Genomic DNA, 24,660 nt, shown 5'->3' with positions numbered 1-24,660 from the left:
GAGATAACTGCATTTATCCTTCCAGGAGGCAGCAGATGTGGAAAGTCCCCGAAAGAGGTTGGGAAAAAAAAATTCCTCCGGCAGAAGCAAGGATGACAAAGGGGGTGGGGGGGGGGGTGATGGAAGGCGGCCGTGCAACCTGGGCTACTTAACTGCCAGGAGGAGGAGAGGAGGAGGAGGAGGAGCCACGTGCCTTAACTCCTCCTCCTCCTCCTCCTCCGGTTTTAAAAGCAACGCCGCTAACTTAAAAAAAAAGTTATTCGTCCCGTCTTCCTTGCAGCTGCGCGAGGCCGGCCGAAACTTGCCCTAGCCGAGTCCCGAGTGCACTTTCTCCGCTCTCGCTTTCTAACCGCGTCGGCCGGACCGGCAGCCTCAGACCGCGCGCTCCTTGGGCGCTCGGCCGGCTTTTCCCGCCTTCCCAGAGGCGTTTCTCCACCCGGGAGCACGGACAACACCGACCGCCGACCTCTCCCCGGGCCGCCGCCGCCGCCGCAGCTCCCGGCTCCCTGGGCATCAGCATGCGAGCCAAATGCCTTTTGACGCTTTGCGGCGTGGCTTACCTGCTGGTGAGTGCCGGCCTTCCTCCGGGCGCCGTTCCTCGGCTCCCGGAATCGCGCGGGGCTTCGGGCTTGCCTACCTGTGGTTATTTCGTCCCCCCCCACCCCACCCCACTCGCGGCAAAGTTTCTTTCCTGGTCTGCACTCCGCGGCTCTCCCCGGCCCCTCGGTGCGGCGGGGCTGCAGGCGAGTTGGAAGCGCGCGTTCCAGATCCAGATCCACTTCCCTTCCCTTCCCTTCCCTTCCCTTCCCTTCCCTTCCCTTCCCTTCCCTTCCCTTTCCTTTCCTTTCCTTTCCTTTTCCTTCCCTTCCCTTCCCTTCCCTTCCCTTCCCTTCCCTTCCCTTCCCTTCCCTTCCCTTTCCTTTCGCTTCCCTTCCCTCCTCTTCCTTCCCTTCCCTTCCTTTCCCTTCCCTTTCCTTTCCTTTCCTTTCCTTTCCTTTCCTTTCCTTTCCTTTCCCTTCCCTTCCCTTCCCTTCCTTTCCCTTCCCTTCCCTTCCCTTTCCCTTTCTTTTCCCTTCCCTTCCCTTCCCTTTCCCTTTCTTTTCCCTTCCCTTCCCTTTCCCTTTCCCTTTCCTTCCCTTTCCCCTTCCCAGGACGAGCCCCTCGCCCCGCAAAGCGAAGTTTGGCGATGCCGGGAGAAGGAGGCGAGGCGGCGGCCCCCGCCCTTAGGAAAACGGGAGGGTGGGGGAGGGGCGCTTCTAAACCTTGCCCGGGAACGTCTCCGACCTTGACGTTTGTGTGAAAGGAGAGGTGGTGGTCGGGGCGGATCGCCCTGCAAGGAAGACCCCCGTCGCTTTCGCCGCGGAACATGTCCGGGCAAGTATCTTCCCTCCAGGAGCGCGGCGGCTTTGCCGGCGCATACAGGTGAAGTCGCAACCTGACGTGATGGAAGTTTCCGTGTACTCTTATTGTACAGTAACCGAGCTGTTCTCGTCGCGTGTTGGTTCGGGATGGCGCGAGTTACGGGGACTGTGACCCCGCAAGTTAGGCCAGTTGGTGGGAGGCTTGCGAAGCAAAAGTGGGGTGTGTGTGTGTGTGTTGTTCGCACGTGTGGGTTTGAAATGGCCCAAAGAGATGTACAACCTCGGCTGGACTATAAAGCAAAGGGACGGAACTTTTCCCGAATTCGTTTCCCAACCTGTCCTTAGCGAACGGTATTCTCAAGTGACTCAATATAGAAAAGCAAGAGCGACATTCGCACTCCCAGGATGTCCTTAATTTTTATTTTTTTAAAAAAGCAACCGGGCTTGGTTTTTTTTTCCTTTGAAAATGACCTTCAGACGTGAAGAAACTTCTTGGAGCAGAAGCGAAAAGTTTTCCAAAAAAAAAAAAAAAAAAAAAAAACAAAAACGGAAAAAGAAAAAAGTCCAGTTGTTGTTGTTGTTGTTGTTGTTGCTGTTTTTTGGAAAAAAAAGCACCTTTCGGACAACCATGACCTGGATGATTGAGAATCTCCATAGACCTATTCCTAGGATGTTTTTGGAGAAAGAAGTCACACTGGGCTTGATGAGATTTAGCCAAACGAGAGGCCGAATTGGGGAGGGGGGAGGTGTTTCAAGAGGCAGAAGAAGGGATTTTTCGAGAAAAGGGGGGTGACATCCTTGAGTTGCATCTGGGCCTGCTGCAAGAGGCTCCCAGGAACATGTTGGTGTGGTGGTGTTAACTGTTGTTATTAAGCAGGTCTGAAGAGTCTGCAATTTGGATCCTGCATAAAAATGCCCGGCAGGCACTTTCATTGTTTGCAAACATTCACCAAGTGAAAGGAGAGAGATGTACGGCTTTGGTTTTTCTTTTCTTTGCTGGACACTCAAATCCAGAAGAAAATTTGTTTCCCCCCCCCCCACCTCTTTCCTCCCTCCCCGGTCTGTCTGGAGAGACCCCTGTGAACTGATTAGCATTGCTGGGCTAAGTTAGAGTCCATGTGAACAACCCCTCACATTGTACTGGCAGGATATTTGCTACCTGGGAATTTTGGAAACTGCAAGATGGAAAGCCCCTATTCTGGATCCTCCCTTGAAGCCTTTCTGAATCCTAGACCTGGCTGCTGGGACCTCCCCTTCCTCTCCTTTATGATGCAATCATCGGCAACACACTGCATTTTCTCCGAGTGCATTTTTAGCCGATAGCTGAACGTTAACAGTACTGTACGCTATTTTCTTCTTTACTTGCTTGCCAGCTTTTAACTTCAAGCTGCAATCCTGTGGACACATACCCATGAACAGGCCTCCACCTCTGAACTGCACCAAAAATAATTAGATTTCGGTCTTGTTTCCAAGGAAGCCCCATTAGAATCGGTGCTTTTGAGTGAATTGATATAAAAGCATAAACTGCTACTCATCATTTTCTCCATGGAACTTTCAACTGCATTTCCTTTTTCTTTTCCTTGCCTTATCGCTAGGTATTTAAATCCTAAATCAATTCAAGGCCCCTTTCACCTATCTGATGCAGTGAGTGACAGCTTAGAAAAGTTTGTGCCTTATGTCAACACCTGTTAATCTTAAAAGGTGCTACTAAAATCAGACTTTTTAAAACTTTGGATGCCTTCAAGAGTTATTGGTTTGCACTTGGACATGGTTGTCTTCCAGATCATTACAACGTTTATCAATTATTTCTGGTAATCTGGGTTGCTAGGGAAAATTTCAGTATCTATCAGGAGCTGTCCAAATTTATAAACTGATCATTTTTAAAGGACAAAATCAGTGGATCACTTTTAGATTGAAACTTCATTGAAAAGAAATGTGGATCTGCTTAACATTAAGAGTTGTCTCATGGTGAGATGAGAGGCAAACAAATTTTTATCAATAAGTAATATCTTTCTAGGTAAAGGTAAAGGTTCCCCCGCACATGCGTGCTAGTCGTTTCCGACTCTAGGGGCCAGTGCTCATCTCCGTTTCAAAGCCGAAGAGCCAGCACTTGTCCGAGGACGTCTCCGTGGTCATGTGGCCGGCATGACTGGACGCCAAAGGCGCACGGAACGCTGTTACCTTCCCACCGGAGTGGTCCCTATTTTTCTACTTGCATTTTTTATGTGCTTTCGAGTTGCTAGGTTGGCAGAAGCTGGGACGAGTAACAGGTGCTCACTCTGTTATGCGGCACTCGGCATTCGACCCGCCAAACTGCCGACCTTCTGATCGACAAGCTCAGCATCCTAACCCACTGGGCCATCTTTCTAGTTGACAGCAAATGGAAATCTTAGAAGTAGTTGCTTTGCTTCAGTCGCCAGCAATGCATTCAGTTTGGTTTTGTTGATTAAATAGGTTTGTTGTTATAAAAATGGTTAGTATATATTATATAAAAATATAAAATTGAAGTTTTGTGTTATTACTTCATTCTACTGCATCAAAAGGAGTCAAGTCAATGCTTTTTTTTTCTTTTCCCCTTTCGTCTACATTTTTTCTTCCCTTTTTCCTCCCTTATTTTCCCCTTATTTTCATTTCTCCTTCTACTTCTGCATTTTATATTTTGATAAACTACTAAAATATTTGAATACAAGAAAGCAAAGCATTCATTAAGCTAAGCAGTGATTAAACTGGCACTGAATCAAATTATTGGTAGTGGATTGCAGATTGTTACTTACATGCCAGCTTTTTGTAGGAATAATTTCTGAATAATTTAGAACTTAGATTTTATCCTTTATTTGGTTTTGACTCACTAGGTTCATGTAACAAAGCACAATTAAATAAATCCTGGCAATGAAATAACTGAAATACCCAGGAAAAACCTAGAAATATATACTGTACTCTTGTATAACAACAACAATAAAAAGTTGGAAGACACCTTGGAGGTCATCTAGTCCAACCCCCTGCCCAGGCAGGAAACCCTAACTATGAATGACTCACCTGTGCTTTCTAGAATTAATCCAGTTATCTAGTGTTGAACATGCGGGTAAAGCTACTTGGCTTAAACTGACATATTTAAGAATAATAATAATAATAATAATAATAATAATAATAATAATAATAATAATAATAATAAAGTTTGGAAGGGATCTTGGAGGTGATTTCGGACAAATGGCTGTCCAGTCTCTTCTTAAAAACTTCCAGTGTTGGAGCATTAACAGCTTCTGGAGGCAGGTTGTTCCACTGGTTAGTTGTTCTAACTGTCAGGAAATTCCTCCTTAGTTCTAGATTTCTTCTCTCCTTGATTTGTTTCCATCCGTTGCTTCTTGTCCTGCCTTCGGGCGCTTTGGAGAATAGCTTGACTCCCTCCTCTTTGTGGCAGCCCCTGATATATTGGAACACTGCTATCATGTCACCCCTCACCCTTCTCTTCCTTAAACTAGACATATCCAATTCCAGCAGCCGTTCCTTATATGTTTTACTCTCCAGTCCCCTAATCATCTTTGTTGCTCTTCTCTGCACTCTTTCTAGAGTCTCAACAACTTTTTTACATCGTGGTGACCAAAACTGGATGCAGTATTATTCCAAGTGTGGCCTTACCAAGGATGGTGTCTCTGTGTTCACTTAAATCATATTCTGATCCCACATCTGGATTTACAAAGCATGCTCAGACTCAAATATAGTTGCTTAAATTGTGTGTGCTGTGTGAATTCACTCATACATTTGTTTAGGGGGCTGTAGACAGTTTTGGACTTGGGAAACTGAACTTCACTACCTTACAAACTTTGTAACATACAAATGAAATAGAAAAATTGTTCATATTGGTTTTATCTACAGTACAATTGGGGGCAGAAAGTGGGTGCAAGCAAATCTAACAGCGCAATTTCTATCAGTCTTGTGCTGGCTCAAAGTGACAGGGAAGACTCCTGACAGGTTCAAATCGGAATGGCCCAAGGCAGTCTCAAATAATACTGCCAATTGATTCCTTTTAAGGGGATCAACTAAAAGAGCCAGCCTTGATTTTCTGCAGCCAAACTTCCTGTTAAAATTTAACAAGGTAGACTAGCGTGATTTGACGTGGTTGTTTTGCATTGTAAGGTGCTGTCCAGGAAGCCACAATGATTATATCACATGCACAACAGCAAAGGGCTTGGAATGGTTAGGGTCATGACCTTGCTAGATAATTAGTGCTTTCATTTATTTGATCATCTGAGTCACCAAGGATTGGGGGTGGTCAGTAAAGATTGTAAGAAAATGCATTCTTTCTTTTTTTTTCCCCTGCACGTATCTGGCAAACACAAAGTCTCCCTTGAATTTAAAATTCACAAGTGTTTGGTAATGCCTTTTCAGATTAACACAATTTGTTAAAAGGTGCAAGTTTTTGTGAACTGTGGTTTATTTCATTAGATGCATGGGTGGTTTAATTGATGTAAGATCTAACTAATAATAAGATAAGCAGGGAATAAGGGAAGGTTATACTCATGCAATTTACAAGTTTACAGATACTTCATCAATGAGCAATTATATTTAGCTCCTAGTGACTAAACAGCCATTTCAATGTTTTGCTCCAGGAGATATTTTTCAGCTTCCGAATTTAGTCCATAGATCTGTAAACTCACCAGCAGTGGGAGTTAAACTCCACACACCTTAAAGTTGCCAAGATTATAAGGCCTAGTTTCTGAGCATGTATTGTTGAACATTCCGTATTTGTAAATGACTTGGCTAAAGGGTTAAAAAGTAGGCAGTCAACACAAAGATGTGATATAGTAAGCGCCTGAGAGAACAGGATCAAGATAGAGGAGAAATTTGAGAAGTTGAAACAATGGGAAGAAACCAGCACGGTGAATTTCCACAGTAAAACTGGGGGAGCATGCTAGATATAAGCTACTGTATAAGGCAAAGGGATCTGGGTGCCTTTGTGGATTGCTAACTGAATATAAGCCAACAATGCGACGCAACTGCAGGAAAAAAAATGCATTTCTAGACAGCATCAAGAAAAGGATAGCGCCAAGCTCAACAGAAATCATCATTTTTCTCTGGTCAGATCATCCCTACCTAGTATGTTGTGTCCAGCTCTAGCCATTGTAGGAAGGTCATTAATAAATCGGAATGTGTCAGAGGAGAACAGTCAAGGAGATAAGCAACTTGGAAAGAAAAACATGTGGAGGTGAGGGCTTTGTTTAGCCTGGAGAAGTGATGAGAGGACTTCAGCTGTCTTCTAAGTACCGACAGTCCAAAACTTACTTCGTTTAGTGACCTTTCAAACTTACAACAGTACTGAAAAAAGTGACTTATGAACATTTTTTTACACTTGTGACCATTTCACACTTACCACATTCAGATGCCTGGCAACTGGGTCATATTTATGACGTTTGCAGTGTCCAGGGGTCATGTGGTCATCATTGGTGACCCTCTGACGACAAAGCCAGTGAGGAAGCTCGGACAACCGTGTTACTAACTTCCCAACTGCATTGGTTCACTTAACAACTGTGTCAAGAAAGGCCATAAAATGGGGTGAAACTCACTTAACAAATACCTCGCTTACCGTCAAAAATGTTGAGCTCATTTGTGGTCGTAAGTTGAGGTCTACCTGCACCTGAAGGCCTGTCATTCAACAGGCAGAGCAAAATTTTCCAAAGATCTTCCAGAAAGTCGCAAAGGTGCTTTTCCAAAAGGCAGCTGGACTATGTTTTTCCTTGAAGACGTTTCACTTCTCATCCAAGAAGTCCTGAACTGAAGAAGCTTCTTGGATGAGAAGCGAAACCTTTTCAAGGAAAAATGTTCTTGACTCTATTGAGGTTGCTTTTTTCAAAAGACAGCTGGACTTTGTTTTTTTTTCCTTGAAGACATTTTTCATTCAAGAAGCTTCTTCAGTCCTGGAACTGAACTGAACTGAAGCTTCGTGGGTGAGAAGCGAAACATCTTCATGGAAAAAACCGAAGTCCAGCTGCCTTTTGAAAAAGCACCTTTGGAACAACCATGACCTGGATGACTGAGAGTCTCCACAGACATTCTTCCAGAAAGGCATACAGGCAGTCCTCGACTTACGGCCATAATTGAGCCCAAAATTTCTGTTGTTAGGTGAGACAAATGCCCTATTTTACGACATTTCTTGCCACAGTTATTAAGTGAATCTGGCTTCCCCATTGACTTTGCTTGTCAGAAGGTCAGAAAAGGGGAACACGTGACCCCGGGACGCTGCAACCGTCATAAATATGAGTCAGTTGCCAAGGGTTTGAATTTTGATCACAAGACCACAGTTATGCTGCAGAAATTGTAACTATGAAAGATGTCCATGAGTCACTTTTCCCCCCGGTGCTGTTGTAATTTTGAACGGTCACTAAATGAACAGTTGTAAGTTGAGGACTACCTGTACAACAATGTATTTGCACAGTAGAGACCATTCCCAAAGACTGAGTTAAAAAGTAACAGCCTGTCCTGCATAAATGTGGGGATTCCTTATTACGGAGCTGATCCTTTGCAAAGCTTCCTAATCTTCCAGTATATTTTATTTATTTATTTATTTTATTTTATTACATTTATATACCGCCCTTTCCCGAAGCACTCAGGGCGGTTTACAGGGTGATTAAAAACCAAGATACAAAAGTTAAAAACAAATTTTAAAAAAAATTATATTCGTCCCTGCATAAATAAAACCCCAGTTAAAAATTAAAATTAATTCTCAGCCTGGGCCAGAGAGCTCGAAGAGCCAGGTCTTCAGGTCCCGGCGGAACGAACGGAGGTCGGGGGCAGTCCTCAGCTCCACTGGCAGCTGGTTCCAAAGGGCAGGCGCCCCCACTGAGAAGGCTCTATCCCTGGGTGTCGTCCGCCGGCAATCTCTTACCGGTGGCACCCTGAGAAGACCCTCCCTGTGGGAGCACACTGGACGAAGGGAGCTTGATGCCGGCAGCAGGTGTTCCCTCAAATATCACGGACCCAAGCCATGTAGGGCTTTATAGGTCATCACCAGCACCTTGAATCTCACCCGGAGAGCAACCGGGAGCCAATGCAGCTCGCGGAGTAGAAGTGTTACATGGGAGTATCGGGAAGCCCCCATCACAACCCGCGCGGCCGCATTCTGCACCAGCTGAAGCCTCCGAGTGGTCCTCAAGGGCAGCCCCATGTAGAGAGCATTGCAGTAGTCTAAACGGGAGGTCACGAGCGCATGAGTGACTGTGCGTAGGGCATCTCGGTCCAGATAGGGTCGCAACTGGCGCACCAGGCGAACCTATGAGACTTGCTTTTGTTTTGTTTTTTAACTTCTGACCTGTTCACAATGAAACGCTTCCTGCTTGCTTGACAATCATTTCCAGAACGGTTCAATTTGTTTTTATTTGTCAAAGGGTTAGTAGTGCCTGTCTTCTTGCGTTTGTGTATCTGCGTGTGATGTACACACCTACCCGGGTTGTGAAATGTGTTGGGGCAAGATTGGGATATGGATAGGTTTGTTTTCTCACTTTCACTGAGACAAGAGTATTTTCCCTTTCCTGTTGTTGTTCTTCCTGTGCTACCCTCTGCAGCTGTTTGATTTCTTAGCAGCCTATTTAAAGAAAAGGCCATGGTGACATCCTTCAACAGCTCTCCTTAAGTGTTCTCGGTGTTTCTATTTGTCTTGATATATTTTTTTTGGCCGCTTTCATTAAATGACCGTTTTCTTATCCTTATCTCCTTATCCCACACCCTACCTGAACTGTGTTGGCATTAACTGAAGAAGATCCCCTGCCTTAGAGTAAGTGTCTCTCAAGATGGTCTTTTTCCTTGTGTAGGTATTACAACTCCCAGAATTCCTAGACAGCATGGCTAACTTCAGTATTACCGTAGCTCGACCAAGTTCCCCTAAACCGCCCCACCCCTGTCCCTGCTACGTCCTGCCCGCTGGGCCACCCACTACCTCCACAGCACGCCACAGATCACCCAGGCAGCCCAGCAGCGCCGTGGTGGCCATGCCCTCCGCCACATCATCTGCGTGCGACAGGGTGCAAGGGCGGAGTCTTGTCCCTGCTGCTCAGCTACCATGTCCTTGGCTGCGCTGCTTCGCATGGGCCGTACCCCAGGGGCGACTCTCCTCCGGGGTGGGGGGCTGCTGGTGAGGAGGGGGCCGTGGGAGGAGGCGGGGCTGGGGCGACGACTCGTGTGCCCACAGAGAGGGCTCTGAGTGCCGCCTCTGGCACCCGTGCCATAGAGGTTCTCCACCACTGCCATAGCTGGTAACATCCAACATGTCAGTATTGCCAAATGTCCATGGAGATTCTCAGTCATCCAGGCCATGGTTGTCCCCAAGGTGCTTTTTTCCAAAAGGCAACTGAACTTTCTGGGTTTTTTTCCCCCTTTGGAAATGTTTCTCTTCTCATCCAAGAGGCTTCTTCGGTTCTGAACTTGAAGGAGCTTCTTGGATGAGAAGCGAAAGTTTTTCAAAAGAAAAAAGAAAAGGAAAAAAAAACCCCGAAAAAGTCCTGTTGCCTTTTGGGACATTTGTCTTATTCCAGATGATTCCAGTTCCTTAAATGCTCAACTTTTTTAAAAAAAAAATAATTAAATGATTTTGTAACAAATTGTAAAGGCGTAAATTGTTCCATTCCGTTATATAAATAAGCAATGTTTATTTAACAAATAAGCATTGTTCTACCATGTTGTAATGGTCCACCGCATAGTCTACCTTTTAAAAATACTGAACAGTGTGGTTTTGTACAATCGGTAAAGTGGGCTCTGATCTAGAAATCCTAAGGTTTTAAGGAGTTGAATTGCTCTTTAAGATCTAATGAGATTCCTGGAATTAATTCACATGACGTACAGGTTGCAGAGGTTCATTTAGTGACCATTCAAAGTTACAACGGCACTGAAAAAAGTGGCTTGTGACCATTTTTTTTATTGAAAGGTTTTACAGTACATTTTATTTTTAACAAAACAAAACAAAACCCCTCCCTTCCCCCTCCCCCCTCCCCGACTTCCCAGAGCTAAATACAAGGTATAACAGTAAAAACAATCATAATCTACCATATGCAAACAACAATAACTATTAAATCTGTCGCACTTTAACTCTTATAAAATAACTACAAGCAATATAAATATCACATCAATACTTATTCAAATGCTAAGTGAAACTTTTTAGTCCCATATTTGTTCTGGATGTAATCAATCCATTTTTTCCACTCCACAATATATCTCTGTTGCGAATGGTCTTTCAAATACGCTGAGATCTTTGCCATTTCCGCCAGGTTAGAAACTTTTAAAGTCCATTCTTCTATAGTCGGCAGTTCTTCCTTCTTCCAATATTGCCCTACTAAAAGTCTTGCTGCCGTAATTAAATTCAACATCAACTTAGTGTCCACAACAGTAGTGTCAGTAGTAATGCCCAGTAAAAACAATTGTGGACAAAACTTTATCCTTTTCTTAAATATCTTCTGCATATTCCAACAAATTTTAATCCAAAATGCTTTAACCTTTTTACAGGTCCACCATATATGAAAATACGTTGCATCTTCACCACCACACCTCCAACATTTAGGCTGGCAGTTCGGATACATACTTGCTAATTTTTTAGGATCTAAATGCCACCTATAAAACATTTTATAAAAGTTCTCTCTTAAATTTTGAGCTTGTGTAAATTTTACATTTCTCACCCAAATCTTTTCCTGTGACCATTTTTTCACACTTACACCCTTTGTAGCATCCCCCTGATCATGTGATCAAAATTCAGATGCTGAATTCATACTTATGACCATTGCTGTGTCCCGAGGTCATGTGTTCAAAATCTTTTATGACGTTTTGACAAGCAAAGTCAATGCGGAAGCCAGATTCACTTAATAACCGGATTACTAACTTAACCAGCTGCAGTGATTCACTTAACAACTGTGGCAATAAAGGTCATAAAAATGGGGCAAAACTCACTTAACAGCAGAAATTTGGGGCTCAGTTGTCATAAGTCGAGGACTTCCTATATCAAATCTCATAAAATCAGGTTTGTTGACTAAGCCACCATTAGTTGGGTTCACGTAGCATGCTGAATGATACTGTAGCTTCCCTGGCGAGTGGAATCCCCATGCAGTGTTCATAAAAGTACAGGAAAGCAGGCTTATTTAGCCGTTTATGATTCACCCTGAAGCCATTTCAGCCACACAAAAGTCAAGTTTTCTCCCGGAATAGTTAGCAACAACTTTAATGTGTTTATCTTTGAGGCAAACGGTTTGGCTGGGCTTTTATCTTTTTTTGCCTTTCTGTGCAAGGGGGTGGGGGTGGGGAAGAGGTACTGACTTCTGCATAACAACCCAATGGTCCTGAAAGGCAATGATAAAGAGAAGGTGATGTCATCCTTTTTTCTGCAAGGAGCCAAAGGGGGAAAACAGTATTGCACCAGCCAGGTTGTGCAAAAATGAGCTACTTTTCAGTTCTTAACATTTGCTCCAAGACAGGGGTGTCCAACCCTTGACAGCTTTAAGACTTGTGGACTTCAGCTTTCAGAATTCCCCAGCCGGGAGAATCACGTTGCGAAGGTTGGAGAGCCTTACTATTAGAAGTAGGGGGAGGTGGAATAGCATCGTTATATTTTCTCTCCTACTCCAAGAAACCTCTTTTTGCTGAGCGCAAGTCTTGTGGCTTTTGAAGTGTCCTTAAGCTTAGGTTATCTCCTAACACAGGCAATTGATTCAAGGTCTCTCCGTGTTCCGTCATTTATTAAGTTGGGAACCCACGCATCACCTGCACAGAGAAACGCTGGCCGGTGTACAAATGAAATACTAAAACAATACACTTTTAATAATTTAAATAATGCATAATTAAACTTTCTGGTTGTAGTTGTGAATGTGTGACTTGGGGAAGTCTATAGTGCTTTTTCTAGGTGCCTTTCCCTTTGAGAAAGTCCCAAAGTTGCAAGTGGACATTCTTGTTTTTTCTTTGAAGATGTTTCTCTTCTCTAGCTCTGACTGGATGGTGGGGAATGGAAGGATTTATACTCCTTGCAGACAAATCCTTCCATTCCCCACTATCCAGTCAGAGCTGAAGAAGCTTCTCAGATGAGAAGCGAAATGTTTTCAAGGGGAAAAAAAAAGTAAGTCCTGTTGCCTTTTGGAAAAGCACCTTTGGGACAAGCAGGACCTGGATGACTGAGAATCTCCATAGACATTTCCCCTGAGATGAAGGCAGGACCTTTGTAGACCCCATATCTGCAGTACTTCTTCATCTACTAGGACAGTAGTTCTCAACCTATGGTCCATGGACCCCTTTATTTAAAGGGGGTTCAAGATGAAGAAAAGGTTGAGAACCACTGTTGTATGATACACATTTTTTTGGGGGGGGGGGGCAAGAAGTGGCTCATAATGGTGATTGCAGACCATGAGCAATTTCCCCAAACGTAGACTTGCTAGTTTTGTCAGGCTCTGCCATTCTTTACAGTAGCAGACAAAATGGTTTCTCTCCTCCGGGGAACTCTGCCAAGTACATTTGCTGGACACCACTTTTATCATCTTAGAAGTAGGTGAAAGGTTTCAAGACCGATTCAGTATTAATTAAGCTGGAATGCCGGGGAGTATCTTGGCTTAAGATGCATATCATTATCATTATCCACTTGGCTGTGCATTTTTTATAGTGTCTGGTAGCATTCACCACCGAAAACGTTTGTGTTTTTTTTTTTTAAAAAAAATACAGGGTGCAGTATATCCAAACTCGGATTCCATCAGCCATTTATTATATAAACTAATATTCAGATTAGTTGCCATTTTCTTCTATACCCTTTCTTATTTTTTGGAGGCACGTCTCAACATTCCTAAGTATGGTAATATTTTATCAAGAGAAAAAATGTGAATGGTCTATGGCGCCTGACTTTGGTACACCCTCCTGATACGCGAACAAAATATCTGAAATGTACTTTTATTCTTAATACCAGTTTAACAACCACAGTTGATCCCAAAATTTCTGTTTCTCCTGCTTGAAGAGAAAGCAAGTTCTATTTTTTTTAACAAATGCAATTCTGTTTGTTTGGTAACCATCTAAGACTATTGAAATAAGGGGCTTGAGAACCCTTGGCCAAGAGTTGTTAAATGAGTTTTGTCCCATTTTATGATCTTTCCTGCCACAGTTGTTAAGTGAATCACTGTAGCTGTTAGCAACACGGTCGTAATGTAAATCTGGCTTCCCCATTGGCTTTGCTTACCAGAAGGTCACAAAAGTTGATTACATCACCCTGGGACGCTGCACCCCGTCTTAAATATGAGTCAGTATCTAAGCGTCTGAATTTGGATCATGTGATCAAGGGTGCTGCAACAGTCATAAATCAGTTGCATCATAACTTCGGTCACTGAATTAATGGACTCCCTGTATGTGCAGGTATTTTGTCAGAGGGAGAACACTGAAAATACATCAGCAATCTGAAATAATATGATTGCTTTTTTTGTGTGTACATTGTTACGGTGCTCTGAATTCTGCAACAGTAATTGCATTAACTGGTTTTTGTGGTAAGAGATCTGAGATAATCCCATCTTTGTTAATATGTTAAGATGGATTAATATTAAAGGTTTGTCTTGTAGGGTTATTTTGAGTAGTGCGCTTAAAACAGGATGTTCTTTGCCAATGAAAGTAATCACTATCTGGACACCTTGATAAAAGCCGGTAAACGACTTAAACCTATTTTGCTCTCCGAATGAATAGATTTGATTGTATTAGCTTTGGCACCATCATTCCTGTCAAAGACAAAGACCATGTTGTGGAATTTAAGGCGTGAGGTAACTTCTAATGTATTTGATAATCCTGTTTGAATATCTATAATATCTTGTCAGGAAAAGAAATTATAAGTCTAGGGCTGAGAATAGATATTTCATAGCCCGTGCTATTTCTATTGTTGAAAGAAAAGTCTTCATCATGGTTCAGTCCAAGCTGGGAACAAACATTGTGACTGCTTTAGGAAGAATGTTGTATTTTATTGAAAAGGAGAACCAGACAGGAATATGGCCCTCAGAAAAGAGAGAGAGCACATGTAGGGAGTGGGTTTTTATACGTTCTGGAGCCTTTTATTTGGAGCTGTTTCCTGTTCCTATGGCATGAACTTTGACCTGAGTCTGAGTGTGCTTTTCTGGTATATCCTGCTTCCTGGGGGCTGGGGCTAATGACTTTTTGGATGGGGTATGTAGATTTTAGGTCTTTGTCTTCTTAACCTCCTAGTTCCCTGGATTTACATCTGCATCTCTATAGAGCTGGTCCCTGCTTGGGGGAGGGATAGGTAAAGGTAAAGGTTCCCCCGCACATGCGTGCTAGTCGTTTCCAACTCTAGGGGCCGGTGCTCATCTCTGTTTCCAAGCTGAAGACCCAGCGCTTGTCCAAGGAGGTCTCCGGGGTCATGTGGCCGGCATGACTAGACGCCAAAGGAGCACAGAACGCTGTTACCTTCCCACCGTAGTGCTCCCTATTTTTCTACTTGCATTTTTACGTGCTTTCAAACTGCTAGGTTGGCAGAAGCTGGGACGAGTAACAGGCGCTCACTCTGCTACGGGATTCGACCCGCCAAACTGCCGACCTTCAGATCGACAAGCTCAGTGTCCTAACCCACTGAGCCACCGCGTCCCTGGGGGAGGGATACCTGGGGCTATTAAGAAAACTGGGGATGCTTTTCTGCCTCTTTACAATCCTTTTAGGAAATACATTTCCCTGTCCTTTTAATATTTCCTTCTCGGGTGGGGGAGGCTGACTTCCCACACTATCAACCTGGGCTTCCTTCGATATAGATTCGAGTTTCCCAGTTTGAAGATCCAGTGGTTTCTCGAAATAGAAAATCTGAAGCTTCAGATCAAAGGTTTACCATGTGATAATAAAAAAATGATCGCATGTTCTGAACCTTCTTGAAGAGGAAACAAGTTCTATTTTATTTTAACAGATACGGTTCTGTTTTTTTTCATCTTCACTGCACAGAATTTTCAGGAAGGGCCCAATTCTTACTGTTCCCAAAGATCCTGCCTTCTCTCCCCACCCTTCTGTTGAAGGAAAAGTCTTCATCATGGTTCAGTCCAAGCCAGGGATAAACAACAGGGCAACTGCTTTAGGAAGAAAGTTTACAGTTTATTGCAGAGGAGAGCCAGACAGAATGATGGTTCTAGCAGAAAAAAGCACTGAGCGCATGTAGGGAGTAGGTTTTTATTTTTTATTTATTTTTTATTTTTTTTATTTTAATCCCATTTATATCCCGCCCTTCTCCGAAGACTCAAGGCGGCTTACAATTTAAGCACAAACCAATGTGCTTAGCAATAGCCTTCATTCTATGTATATGCCTGCTTATTAGGGCTTTTGGGGGCCCCAAGCGGCATTATTACAAAGTCAGCTTAATTGCCCCCAACAATCTGGGTCCTTAAAGAGTCTTAAAGGGCTTAAGACTCTTTAAGTGAACGGCATTTGTTTCCTGGTTCTTCCATATCTTTTTAGGAAATATATTTTTCTGCCTTTTTAATATTTCCTTTTCTGGGGAGCTGACTTCCCACACTTCTTTGCACATCTAGACACACCTCAAGTGGCGTGATGGCAAGGCAAGGCAAGGTGTATGTTTGAGAAGCCAGAGTATAACTTGAATAATCTTGATTACTAGTGGCCTCCGTGACTCATGCAGGAAAAATCTCCCAGGAGAACAAAAGAACCGGGGAGGGGAGGAGAGGCACAGAAGTGTTGCACCATCTCTGGAATTATTAGAGGGACAGTGTGAGTGGAGCACTTTGGGATTTAAAGGAAGAACCGTTTTTCCCTTGGGACAGCCGTTTGGGGGCTTTCAGTCCTAAGAGGCAAGGAGAGAATGACACCTGCCTTTTCTCACCTGCAGGAAGACTAATAAGTCTTCAGGGCCTCCCTAAGAACCCAAAGCCAGCATGTGGCTCAGTCTTTGGGATTATTGCAGAGTGGCACCAATTCAGGTGTAGATTACATAGCTCAACAGGGGACCTTGAGACAAACCATTATTTATCAGCCCAGCTGACTTTCCAGGATAGTTGTCAGCAGGATGAGAATGAGAGCTGCTCCCTCCCCTTCCCCCACCCCTGTAAGCTGTCCCAGAGAAGAGGCATGAAACGCATATAAGCAACAAATAATTCCAAAAGTTGAGATTGCAGCATTTTCCCCTGTGGGCTTTCCTACAAGCATTAGGACTGCAGTTTCCAAAAAGCATGTGAAAACCCCTCCAAGTTATTCATTTTTAAATTGATTTATGAATCCATGAGCCCACTGTCCACAAGAGCTTTGGAACAGATGAAATAATGAATTTAAAGGATTCTGGTAGCTTAAATCCTAGCAGAGTCTGTTCCTTATTCTTCCTCTTATTTGTCCATTCTTATCCTCATGACGCGGTGGCTCAGTGGGTTAGGACGCTGAGCTTGTTGATCAGAAGGTCGGCAGTTTGGCGGGTCGAATCCCGAGTGCCGCGTAACAGAGTGAGCGCCTGTTACTCGTCCCAGCTTCTGCCAACCTAGCAGTTCGAAAGCACGTAAAAATGCAAGTAGAAAAATAGGGACCACTACAGTGGGAAGGTAACAGCGTTCCGTGCGCCTTTGGCGTCTAGTCATGCTGGCCACATGACCACGGAGATGTCCTCAGACAAGCGCTGGCTCTTCGGCTTTGAAACGGAGATGAGCACCGGCCCCTAGAGTTGGAAACGACTAGCACGCATGTGCGGGGGAACCTTTTCCTTTACTTTATCCTCATGACAGTCCTAGGATCAAAGATAGAAGCTGGCTACAGCTACAGTGCTCTAACCGCCCATAATGTGTGGTTATTGGTTATATTGGTTATAATAAATCTTTAGCCAGCATGAACCACTAATGAGAGTCTACAACTTGTGAGTTGAGTGCTTTAAAGCAAGCTTGAAAATACAGACTCAATCTGTACTTAAAGGGTACAGAATGTATTTAACCTCGCAGCCAGTGATATGTGCTCATTGGTAGGTAGCAGTCAATGTTGGGAATTCCCCAGGTGCTTCTTATGCCCTACATCCAGGGCATAAAGTACAACCGGTTGTACTTTAGCACCTGGGAGGTGGTACGTGACTCCTAGCCAAGTGTAGTGGGGAGGGAACCAGCTAAAGCAACGCCAAGCAGACCTGGAGAACACCAGCTGGAGCTGCAGGGCTCAGCAGAAGCCCCAGGATCTGCATGCACAGCTCCATGCTGATTGGAGCTTCTGGCACACGTGGAAGACAAAAGGAGGAAGAGTAGACAGAGAGAGGAGAAGCTATAAAAGGAGTACGTTTTGGTGGGAGAGGGAGAGAGAAAAAAACACACAGAGAAAGAGAGAATAGAAGAGGCTTTTGTTAGCAAAGTGGTGAGGAGAGAGAGAGAGAGAGAGCAGCCTTTGCAAGCAAAGGGTGAATGAAAGCGAGGGGCTTTTGCGAGCAATGTGTGAGTGAATGGAGCAAAAGAGAAGCTTTTGCAAGCAACGTGTGTGTGAATGAGAGCAAGTGTGAGGCTTTTGCTAGCAAAGGGAAAGGGGGTTGCGAGCAATTGGAGTACCCTACATTTGACATAAGGGACGTGGTGGCTCAGTGGGTTAGGACACTGAGCTTGTCGATCAGATGGTCGGCAGTTTGGCGGGTCAAATCCCGAGTGCCGCGTAACAGTGTGAGCGCCTGTTACTCTGACAACCTAGCAGTTCGAAAGCACGTAAAAAATGCAAGTAGAAAAATAGGGACCACTACGGTGGGAAGGTAACAGCGTTCCGTGCGCCTTTGGCATCTAGTCATGCCGGCCACATGACCATGGAGACGTCCTCAGACAAGCACTGGCTCTTCGGGGGAACCTTTACCTTTACCTTTTTACATTTGACATGTTGTTGCCTCAGAAGCCAGACAAATGCCCTGTTGTGACTCAGGGCCAGCCTGTGGGTCCGACAGCCGGGTCCGATGTATCGGAGGACTCAGATGTGGGGGAGGAGGGAAACGAACCGGCTGATGATGATTTGGAGACTTTGCAGAGTCCTCAGCCGGGAACCTCTTCTCAGCTGTGTGAGCCCGAGAGTGCGGAGGATGATGACCCACAGCTGGCCCTGTTCAAGGACGCCCGACGCAGGAGGCAGACGAGCAGGGACAAACAAAGAAAGGCTATGGGACTCCTCGGGAGGAGGCACAGGGAGACCACGCCCTGAGCTCTCTATAAAAGAAGTGTTTGGGGAGGGGCTGGTTGCTGAAAGCAACTTTTCCGTTTGAGAAGTCAAGCTCTTGTATTCTTGTAACAGTGTAATTAAAACTTGGCAGAAGCCTTTTGGTCTTGGACGCTTTCCAGACTCTTCTTTTGATTAGGGGTGCGAGAAGAGGGCTGGTTCAGAACATGCCCACCCTGATTATTTTGGGGTTCCATGGGAGAATTAATATTTTACCCATGCATCTGAGACCATACAGTCACACCCACATCATCCATGTTGTGGAGTTATGTGTCTCTCTAGGACTAGGGGTGATATGATAAAAGACATATCTGTGTCTCTCTGGGACTAGGGGTGAAGGACTAGAAGTGATATGATAGCAGTGTTCCGATATCTAAGGGCTGCCACAAAGAAGAGGGAGTCAAGCTATTCTCCAAAGCACCTGAAGGCAGGACAAGAAGGAATGGATGGAAATTAATCAAGGAGAGAAGCAACCTAGAACTAAGGAGAAATTTCCTGACAGTTTAGAACAATTAATCAGCGGAACAACCTGCCTCCAGAAGTTGCGGGTACTCCAACACTGGACATTTTAAAGAAGAGATTGGACAGCCATTTGTCATTTCAGTCAAGCAGGTATATGATTTCCTGCTTGAGATAGGGGGTTGGACTAGAAGACCTCCAAGGTCCCTTCCAACTCTGTTATTCTGTTATTCTAATATTCTGTTAGGATAAACTTTTAAAGTAGTCTCTCTTATATTCCATTTTATTCTTTTGTGTTTTATACCCTGGAATAAAGGGCAAGTTATAAAGTAGTAGTAGTAATAAACATTATTCAACTCAAAAGAAAAAAAACCCAATTATGAGCAAGTAAAAAAACAGCAATAATTATAAAAGTGATGCAATTAATGCATGATTTTCATTACAAATAGCAAATCAATATTAGCTACATTCAGAGAAATAAAATTATAATTACAATGAATTGAAATTGATTTATTGTTTGAGAAATATTAGCTGTAGGTTTCCCCTAAGGCCACTATAATACAAGATAGGTTAATTTTCAAGAACTCTTTCATTACAGGGGCAATAATCTTTTATCATACAGCATATCCCCTAATTTCCTCTCAAAACAGCTGTTGGGAGGGCTTTAAATCTCAGCAAGGTTAAGATTGTCCTGAATTTGGAAATTGTTGCATTGCTTAGATATTTGGTTGGCTTGAAAAAAAAATTCAGTGCCTGCCAAACAGCATATCTTTGGATATGGCTGCCATAAGTTGTAAATTAGTTAACTGAGTAATATAGTGGCACTCATTGTTAATTGGTTCCTGGAGATATGATGGGTATCAAAAGTCATGAGTACCAAACAAATTTTTCCCATAAGGAATAGTGTAATGAGTCACAAGGCAGCTGACGCCGACAAGTTCTAGTCTGTGCCTTGCGTGCCAAACAAACGATGAATTCCAGAACAAAATTTTCATGTCAGAATTTGCTGAGGACCAAATTCGATGTGTTTCAAAGCAGTTGAGTGCCAAGGTACCACGCTAAAGGAATTTTAATGCTTGTTTTTATTTTAGTTCTTCGCTATTGGGTCATTTGTTATTACAGTATTTAATTGAGGCACGTAGATGAGATGGGTGGCTAGATTGATTGATTGATTGATTGATTGATTGATAATGAATGAATGAATGAATGAATGAATGAATGAATGAATGAATGAATGAATGAACTGGCTTTATCTTTGTTTGGGTGATAAGGCAGATAGCTCAGAATCCTATTGTTAAAGAACATCTCAGATCTCCTTTGCTGACTGGGTTCATGCTGGCTGTTGAGCTCCCATGGGGTTTATCTGTATGGAGATCCATGTGGGTTGTAAATAGATTTCTCAGGATTAGAAGTGAGTGGGGACAAGCCTTTTCTTCCCCCCTCCCCCCTGATTTTTTCCCCTCCCACCTTTCCTTCTTTCTTTCTGCTGCTGTCCCACTGGCCAGTAGTCAGACAGGACGGGGGTGGATTCTTTTCAGAAGTTATCAGCTGGCATTCCATTGGCGTTTTTCTAAGCTCCCCCATTCTACACAGTGGTGGGGGTGGTGGCAGCAGCATTTGCAAACAAAAGCCCTGCGGACTTGGAACTTATCAGTGTTTTACACAAATATAGAGGACCTAAAGGGCTGGCAGAGCATTCTACTGACCACATGAACTCAGTCATGCCGTTTCTTAGCAAATGTTTGAACAAGTGCTTAGTCTTTGCAGGTAGTTCTTTGACTTACGACCAGGATGCAGCCCAAAATTTCTGTTGCTAAGTGAGACATTTGCCCCATTTTGCTCCTATTTGTTAAGTGAATCACTGGAGTTGTTAAGTTAGTATCATGGTTGTTAAGTGAATCTGGCTTTCCCCATCGACTTTGCTTGTCAGACGGTCTCAAGGCACAATCACATGACCCCAGGACACTGCGACCGTCATAAATACGAGCCAGTTGCCAAGCATCTGAATTTTGACCATGTGACTGTGAGGATGCCACAAAGGTTGTAAGTGTGAAAAATGATCATAAGTCACTTTTTCCAGTGCCATTGTAACTTTGAACGGCCAATAAACACACCTTTGCAAATCGAGAACTACCTGTATTTTCTTTCAGAATATTTTTCATCTTCACAGTCTAATTCACGGTCCTTGAATTTCCTGGTAGTTTTCCATCCAGGCACTAATCAGGCTCACGCCTGCTTTAAGCCTCAAGACTACCAAATGAGCAGATTTGTTAGCCTCAGTTACCTATGCTGAGACTAAACTACATTAGTTTAAGTTAACTTGAGAACCGCAGGAGTTGAACAAGGCAGGCAAATCTGTGAATTGCTGCTGACATTAGTCTTTCTTTTCTTCTCAGTAGCATGGGAGGAAATTTATTTCATTTGGTTTCCAAAATTTAGAGGTTGTTCAACTCGACACAACTCTGGGTGTTCACAGTTCTAAAAGAGGACAATGAAGAAATGGGAAAACCAGATCATATGCATTCAGAAGGAAAACCACACGTAGTAAACAAAATGTCCTACGGTGGCCCGACAATTATTGCACTTCAGACCTGGGAAAAAAGCCAAGTTTACATGACTTTTCAAATATTAGGATGGAAGCCAAACAAATCGTCTCCAGAGGCCAGAGATTGCAACAGAGAAAGCACACTTCCTATGCCTGGACCGGTGACATTGCTTAATGTTTAATCTTAAAATCGTTGCCTTCAAAAGCAAAGGAAGCTGAATTCTTTGATAAATCTGCTGATGGGCAATATCATAACTATATAATGTATACCTTGTTGTGATAATCTGGGGCCACTGCAGTTTGGAAACTATGGCTTAGTGTGCTTTTTAAATACAATAAATAATTGTGACTTGCGTTAGAATACATTTTGGAAGGTTTTAGGGAAAATTTTGAGCCTGCATGTTGTCTCTCTAACTCAGGATTTCTGAAGCTCAGCCACTTTAAGCTCTCTGCATTGCAGCTCCCAGAATTTCCTAGCTAAGGAATTCTGGAAGTTGGAGTCCACCCAGCTTAAAGCAACTGAGATTGGAAAACACATGTAACTAGAATGGAGTGGAGTGGAGTGGAGTGGAGTGGAGTGGAGTGGAGTGGAGTGGAGTGGAGTGGAGTGGAGTGGAGTAGAGTAGAGTAGAGTAGAGTAGAGTAGAGTAGAGTAGAGTGAATGTAATGTAATGGAATGGAATGGAATGGAATAGAATAGAATAGAATAGAATAGAATAGAATAGAATAGAATAGAATAGAATAGAATAGAATAGAATAGAATAGAATAGAATAGAATAGAATAGAAAATATTGAATGAAATAGGAATGAAATGGAATAGAATAGAATAAAAACTTTATTGTTACTTTCAATGTACACTAATCAGCATGCATTAAAATGAAATTACATTACATTCAGCTCTCAAAAAAACAACAACAACAAACCATTAAGCACATACCCATGTACACACATAGACCACTCTTTCCAAATCTTTTCATTGGCCCAAAATAGATGAGTTGTGCAGATGCAGGTTACCTTGTAAGAAAGATCACAAAGATAGGCAGCCTTCGACTTACAACAGTTCATTTAGTGACCAAAGTTACAACCTTACTGAAAAAAGGGACTTACGACCATTTTTCACACTTAAAATCATTGCAGCATCCCTGGGGTCACGTGACCAAAATTAACAATTTCAATATGGGAAACGTATTAAATCGCGCACATGTAAAGAGGATATATAATGTTTTAATTGAATTGGACTCGGAAACGGAATTGGTTAAAGATTGTATGATAAAGTGGGCACAAAATATCCAGGAACCAATTCCGTTGGATACTTGGGAGGTAATCTGGGTTAGAAATGTTAAATTTACTCAGGCTCAAAATTTAAGAGAAATTTTTTATAAAATGTTTTATAGATGGCATTTGGATCCCCAAAAGTTGTCTAACATGTATCCTAACCTACAGTCTAAATGCTGGAGATGTGGTAGTTTAGATGCTACTTATTTTCATATGTGGTGGACTTGCAGAAATATAAAAGCTTTTTGGATTAAAATTTGGTGGAACATTCAAAAGATTTTTAAGAGAAAGATAAAGTTTTCTCCGCAATTGTTTTTATTGGGTATTGTGGTAGATTGTGATGTTAAAGAAACTAATTTGATGTTGAACATGATAACAGCAGCACGGTTACTGGTGGGACAATATTGGAAGAAGGATAGTTTGCCTACTGTAGAAGAATGGGTGCTTAAAGTTTCGAATCTTGCAGAAATGTCTAAGATTTCTGCTTATTTGAAGGATCATTCACAAGAAAGATATATTTCAGTTTGGAGGAGATGGATAGATTATATTCAGAATAAATATGGGACTAAAAAGTTCCATTTAGCTTATGAGTAGATTTTAGATTTTTATTAACTTTAGTATTAGTATTGATTATATTTTTGTTTAAGTTATTATTATTATGTTTTTAATAATTTGAATGTATTAATGTTAAAGGGGAGTTAAAGCACATTATGAATTTGGTTAATTTTATAATGGATAATTTTAGTTAGAATATGATTATTATATTTATGACCCTGTATTCAGCTCTGGGAAGTGGGGGGAGGGGTTTTTTGGGGTGGGTGGGTTTTGGGGATGTTTTGTAAAAAATTTTGTAAAACTTTTATATATATATATATATATATATATATATATATATATATATATATATATATATATATATATATATATATATATATAGGAAACGTTTGAACTGCTGTGACATTCCTTTCTAATCTGATTCTGGCGATGATTCCAAACAGCTTGAGATTCTAATTACGATGGTGGGATTTTTATAAATGGACTTCAATTTTTAATCTGTATTAATTTATTATGGGCATTGTTTAATCACGTTTTAATAATTTTTAATTTTTTATCTAGTTTTTATGTATTGCCCTGTTCACCGCCCTGAGTCCTCTGGGAGAAGGGCGGTATATAAATTAAATTAATAAATAAATAATAAATAAATGTCCAGCGTTCAGTGTTAAAATGCTGGCGGAGCTACTCTTTGCATACTTATCAGCACATGAACCTTCTTATCAGCTAAGTGGTGGCCTTCAGCTAACCATAATTACCTTTAAAAAGATAAGCGTGGTCAGCAGACCTTGTATGGGAGGCCACAAGAGAGCCCAGATCTGTAAGCTAATTGGGAAGTTGAAAGAAACATTTTGGAAGAAGATAATGGGAAACTACTTCCATCTCATGCCAAGGAAACTGCATGGATATATCCACATTCAGCAGGAGTTGAGGCTAACCTAAGGGAAACCTGTCTGCTTTTTTATTTGGGCCACATACAGCAACTGGGAATTGAGTTCAGCATTTTGAATGAATGAATGAGCAAGAAGCAAGCAAGCATTGTTTCCTAAAGAGTAAAATTTGAGTTCACGCTTGCATAACCTTATATTTCTACAAGGTTATCAAATCCACAGATGGTAATTGGGAGTTAGAATTTACAAACTGGGACAGTTCATGTTTTAAGTGGGGCTGGGTTTGAAGGCATCCACTTCTGAGGTTTTGTGTTGTCTTTCTAAAATGCGATAAGTACTTCTTTAACTATAGCATAGGGGTTTTTTGGGGGGGTTTTGTTTTGTTTTCCACCACCAAAGGATAGCGTTGTTTGTTTTTAGCAACTGTGGC

At 42.6% G+C, this 24,660-nt stretch overlaps 1 protein-coding gene across 4 annotated transcripts in view; it reads left to right on the top strand.

Annotated features, from left to right (window-relative positions):
* The first annotated feature begins 232 nt into the window (after positions 1–232).
* The window catches only part of LOC310643855 (tumor necrosis factor receptor superfamily member 10A-like), a 44,175-nt gene continuing 19,747 nt past the window's right edge, over positions 233–24,660 (top strand). For all 4 annotated transcript variants that reach the window (XM_083368472.1, XM_083368470.1, XM_083368471.1 and 1 more), the window contains exon 1: positions 233–566. In XM_083368472.1, coding sequence (XP_083224598.1) covers positions 519–566 — 48 coding nt within the window. In that variant the 5' untranslated portion in view covers positions 233–518. The remainder of the gene's footprint in view (positions 567–24,660) is intronic.

This window comes from Vipera ursinii (genome assembly GCF_947247035.1).
Source record: "Vipera ursinii genome assembly, chromosome: 8".
Lineage (NCBI taxonomy): Eukaryota > Metazoa > Chordata > Lepidosauria > Squamata > Viperidae > Vipera > Vipera ursinii.
This window is presented reverse-complemented; position numbering and strand designations above follow the sequence as displayed.